Source organism: Monopterus albus, unplaced genomic scaffold, assembly GCF_001952655.1.
Source record: "Monopterus albus unplaced genomic scaffold, M_albus_1.0 scaffold155.1, whole genome shotgun sequence".
Lineage (NCBI taxonomy): Eukaryota > Metazoa > Chordata > Actinopteri > Synbranchiformes > Synbranchidae > Monopterus > Monopterus albus.
Window position 1 is genome coordinate 681,744 of NW_018128035.1, and position 5,266 is coordinate 687,009.

Sequence of the window (5,266 nt, forward strand, 5' to 3'; positions counted from 1 at the left end):
CCAAGTGCTGCTCAAGGGGGATTTGTTGGGTTTTCCCTATGTAATAATATTGATAACAGTAAGGTCTAGACCTTAGTTTGTAAAGTGTCCTGAGATGACATTTGTTGTGATTTGGCGCTATACAAATAAAATTTGATTTGATTTGATTTGATCTGTCCCTGCTCCAGGACCAAGGAGATGACAGGACTTTAGTTAGTGCCGCTCACAGGTTAGAAAATGACATCTAAACATGCTAACATGGTTCACACTAGTAAATAAAGTCGCCAGCAGACTTCCCTCCACATGTACGAGAAGCATTCCGATATTCTACCTCAGTAGAAGTACCACTACCACAGAGGAAAAGTACTTTGTTACAAACATTCAAAAGCTTACTCTACGACTTTACATTTTGAAGTATTAGCATTGCTGGTGCTGCTCAAGGGGGATTTGCTGGGTTGTCCCTACAACAGTGTCAGGCCCAGAGCCAGCTGCTGTTGTGAAATGGTGCGATACAAATAAACCGAACTGAAAACATACTTAAAGTACCAGGAAAAAAAAGTGGCTACTCATGTCAGAACAACATGTACTGTGTGCTAGATTAGTAAGAAGAAAGAAGGAGCGGTTTGTGTTCTAGCTTTTTGGTTTCTTTGTGGTATCATAAAATGTCCTTCTCAGCAGCCACGAGAGCCACGGGTCCTTTCTGGTCACCCTCACTGGCTTTGTTCAGCCACCACCGACAAACCTCCACAAGATACGTGAACAAGGCAGAGCACTAGGGCAACCTCGACTGTTTCAGGACAGCCGTCGGTTAAAGCAGGTCACAGCTCCTCGGTTTACCTTCCTGCAGTGACACACTGATAGTTAAAGAATCTCCTTTCCCAGGAGGCCAAGGGGACCTGTCTGTCTACAGTTACTGTTTGTGTGCATGTGTCAGACGTTAATGTGGTTTTATATTTCCCTGCAGATTAAAGACACTGTGCTGTATGTGTTTATAAAAACCACTGACTATTACGTAACCACCAGTTGTTTACACACTTAGTGATACAGGTTTTTCTTGCTTTGCATTCAACCAAATCGCAAACAACGGTCCATCTGTCTCCTGCTTGTCCAGGGCCACGAGGTGAAGGCCTCACATCTGTTCATGTGAGACTTTTAAGCTAACGTGATTCCATAACTTCACTGGACTGATGCGTTTCAGAGACTTCTCCATCATCAGGAGGCGTCTGCTTATTCCCGCAGCCTGATGCTGAGCCCAGCCTCCAGCCAGAGACACGAAGAACCAGGAGTGCTGCAGCAGACAGTGTGGCCCCACGGAGCCCAGGGGCCTCATTTCTGCACACAGCATCAGATTCATTTGTCTCTACTTGTGCTTGAATATGTACATACATGCAAAAGTCTTCCTGACCAGGAGGGTTAGGGTTGGCGGCAGACGGATCTAACTGTGGACACTTCCATTCCTAAATTATAGTGCATGGCTGGAAACCTTCCCACACACCTGCTCTGATGATGCGACACCGTCTTTCATTCTTTTCTCTTCTGGTTTGCTACTTTTCTCCACAACAAGTAACTCTGTGCAGAAGAGAGGCCTTGCAGAGGCCCGTGGATGTCCCAATGTAGCACTCTGAAGGCGTTTGTCAGCTCACGAGCACATCATAGATGGATCGCTGAACAGGCCCACGGGCCCAAGAGACCAGGGTCCGTCTGTGTGAAGGGACTAAACCTCAATCAAATGACTGTGACTATGAGGACATGTGAACTGACAAAACAGTCTACACACAGACCAAGATAAGAACAAAGAGACAAAATCACTGCAAAAACACACAAAACAAATAGAGCGAGATACAAAATGAGCCCAGCTAAACAAACAATTAAATACAGGCACAACATTATTAAAACTGGATGCAAAATGAGCCCAGAGATGGAAATCAACTACCAAGAGGCACCACAGAGAGACTTGTCATGACAATGATCCATCTGTGGGGGAACCCGACGACTGAGGGCAGACGGGTAAACATCTAGTTTTATTCATAAACATAAACATATTTATGTGACTATGAGCTCAAAGTAGTGGAGGGTGGAGAGACGGGTAGAAACCAGAGACTCGAGCAGGAGACAAGAACAGAACTAAACTGGAGTCATGAGGACACATGCAGTACGGTATGTGAGGATTTCTGTCTTGCTCATGTCCCACTGCAGCGGGACAGCCGATCTGTCTGCCTGTATTCAGAGCAGCACTCCACCCACCATGTGACAGCGGCGTGCACGAGCAACTTATCACATTTCACTGAAACACACACAGAATGCTACAACAGCTGCTGTGTGCACACTGCTCACACACACACACACACACACACAGGTGGAATGTAACCAAGTACATTCACAGCAGTCAAATCATTTGTGGTACTTTACCCGAGTATTTTCATTTCATGCCACTTTCTACTTCTAAGTCACTACACTTCTGAGGGAAACGCCGCGCTCTAACATACTGCGTAAAAACACGATGCTCTGTTGTACAGTGAGCAGCTGAAGCAGCCAGTGGACAGACAACTACAAGAACATGTCATGGTTCCAGCTTCTCAGATGTGATGATTTGATGTTTCTCCCTTTGAAGAGTTGTAAGAAAATAAGTGATCATTTTAGGGTTTGCCTGTTGTTCAGACAAAACCAGTGAATCCAGAGAAAATATTCAGTGGACTAACCCAGAATGAAAATAACCGTGAGCTGCCGCCCGACTCACAGCAGAACGAACACGGTGAGATGTCGCAGTCTGATAATACAATGACGGTGTGACAGTTACAGGGGCCGTTTAGGTTCAACACTGGGCTGATTATATTGACACACTTTTACTTCAGTTAAGACTTTAACCTGAAAGTCAACAGGGCCAAACGGTGAGGCTCTGATCGGTCGACACTTGTGGTCAAGTTGATCAGGACGTTTTCAGGGACTGATTTTACTTTTAAATAGTGGGAGAGCTTTGTCTGCTGTGCACTGTGGCTGCATTACTATGAACAGGTACAGCACCAGACTGACTGTGAGCAGAGATCCAGAGGCCCGGGGCCTGGTTCCGAGCGGCCCAACACATCTTCACACTGAGCAGAAATGATTGCAAATCAGTTTCTGCTTGGGATGGAATAAAAAGACAAACTCATGCTTTCACAACTAAGTGTGTGTCTGTGTCACCTTCCCAGTGGATTTGACTCCCTTCCAGACGCAGAAGTAGACCATAACCCAGACGGCCATCAAACACAATGTGAGCTCCCAGTTCACCTGCCCGGCTTCGTCCAGACCAGACGAGATGTTCAGCACCTTGTTCCTGCACAGAGAGAGGACGGTGTTCATCGGGTTAGGGCCTAAACTTCGGACAGAGCCAGGCTTTATGCTAAGCTAGGCTAACTGTAAAGCAGGTTTCCATCCAAATATAGCAAAACGTTTTACCAAAGTTCAAATATCGGCAAAAGAAAAAGCAAATCAACCCCACTGATTTCTAAACAGCTGGTGGTGCTAATCCTCCACTCGCTGCCATTAAACTACAGCAGGAAACACAACGAGATGGTGTATTTAAAAACCTCAAACCGTGAAAACAACTGTAGAAAACATGATGGAAACAGATACTGATGGCCGCTGCTGCACAAACCAACAATGCACATCCATGGATGGAAAATATCAAGAAAGGTTAGAGTGACAATTAGCAGAAAAGGGATGGAAGATGTTTTCATGCACCTGTGTCCTCCTCCTCCTCCTCCTCCTCCTCAGAGACAGATAACTGCTGGCCTAACACCAACAGAGCTCTGTCCTCTAACAAACCTTCACACCTCATTAACAACCTGTCAGGACAAAGCGGGGGGATGAACCACACCTGACTGTGAATAAAACAAACAAATTACACAATATACAGCAGAAATATGGTTTGGCTGGGATCTTAGTTTGATGAGGACGAGGTGAAACTAGCTACTGAGCGCTCTGGTGGCGGTGGCAGGAACACTGAAGACTCAGACTCATATTGTTTGTTTCACCTTTAACCGGGTGAGCTTCCACCTGGTCTCAGTGTGAGCTTTATTACATAAGGAGTAAAACAACCTGAGCTGGTCAACTGGTACTTAGCCTCACAGATATGAATGGGGTGGACATAACACCAGACCCAGCTCCCAGTGTAACCCAGTCCAGCTGAACAGAACAACCTGCGGCCTCCACACTGAGCACACAGGTGAACCAGTTGTTCTGTGACACAGACTGGGCATAATCATGGAGGAGGATCCACTGCAGGACCGCTGTGTCAGACTGACTCTGTCTGACACAGGAGTTCCTAATAACCTGACAGCTAGTTAATAAATCAGATCCCAGACCAACAAAGTAAAACTGTCTGTTTACTGTTCACATGAAGAGTTTACACAGCAGGTGTTTGTTGATCTGGGTGCGGTGAGTGAGTGTGCCAGCTAATGATTCCAAAGGGCAGAGCCACACCAAGCTGACGTGACAGAACCAGCAGCGACTTCTGCGTGGCATCGCATCGGCCTCGTCAGAGCCAGTCAGGTTGTAAAAGTGGCACCTGAACACACCCAGGGCCGACAAGCACGTACGTTCTTTGCCTGCCTGAAACAGGTGCGGCATCTGGATTCACCATTCAGAAAGGGAAAGAAGCAGAGCTAGGCTGTGGAAGTATGGGATATAAACAGAGCGGCTCTTGTTCAGCCCAGCTGCTGTTTGCAGCTGCTTCTGACCGACAGTATGTCAGATAAACAGCTGCTCCTGACTCTGCCCTCGCTCTTTAGGTTGTGGCAGAAGAAATGAGGTTGTGGAAGAGAAACACAAAGAGAAACTGCACTAAATAAGTGAAACCATGGAGACTACAGCGACAGGCTGAAGGGCTTTCCTGAACCGTTCTCTTCTCATGCACTGACTGGCTAAGCTGAACAGTCTGAACAGTCAGAGAGGTCTGTGTCTAATCAATGAGGCCCGGCCTCCGACAGGCTCCAACTAGTGCCAAAGGTGCGGGACACACCGGGAAGACGAACCCCGACAGACGCTCGCCACCGGTTTGGTGCGTCACAGGCCAAGCACTGAGGTTGTAGTTTCCTCATAACCAGTTCATCTTCCTCTCAAATCACCGACACTGCGGTTTCAGCGCCACACAGACATGAAGCGGTTTGACCGAGGGCAGCGCCCACCACGTCCTCTCTGAGAACGACTTTGATTTGATTTATTGATTCTTTCAAACATGTAACAACAGTCAGTATGTAACCACACATAATTCCAGACATATCCACAAATATATTTTCAATTTGCTTAT

The 5,266-nt window shown here is 46.7% G+C and overlaps 1 protein-coding gene across 3 annotated transcripts in view; it reads right to left on the reverse strand.

Moving 5' to 3' along the window:
* The window catches only part of slc6a8 (solute carrier family 6 member 8), a 35,545-nt gene that overhangs the window by 16,183 nt on the left and 14,096 nt on the right, over positions 1-5,266 (reverse strand). For all 3 annotated transcript variants that reach the window (XM_020614982.1, XM_020614983.1, XM_020614984.1), the window contains one exon: positions 3,160-3,292. In XM_020614982.1, the coding sequence (XP_020470638.1) occupies positions 3,160-3,292 (133 nt within the window). The remainder of the gene's footprint in view (positions 1-3,159; positions 3,293-5,266) is intronic.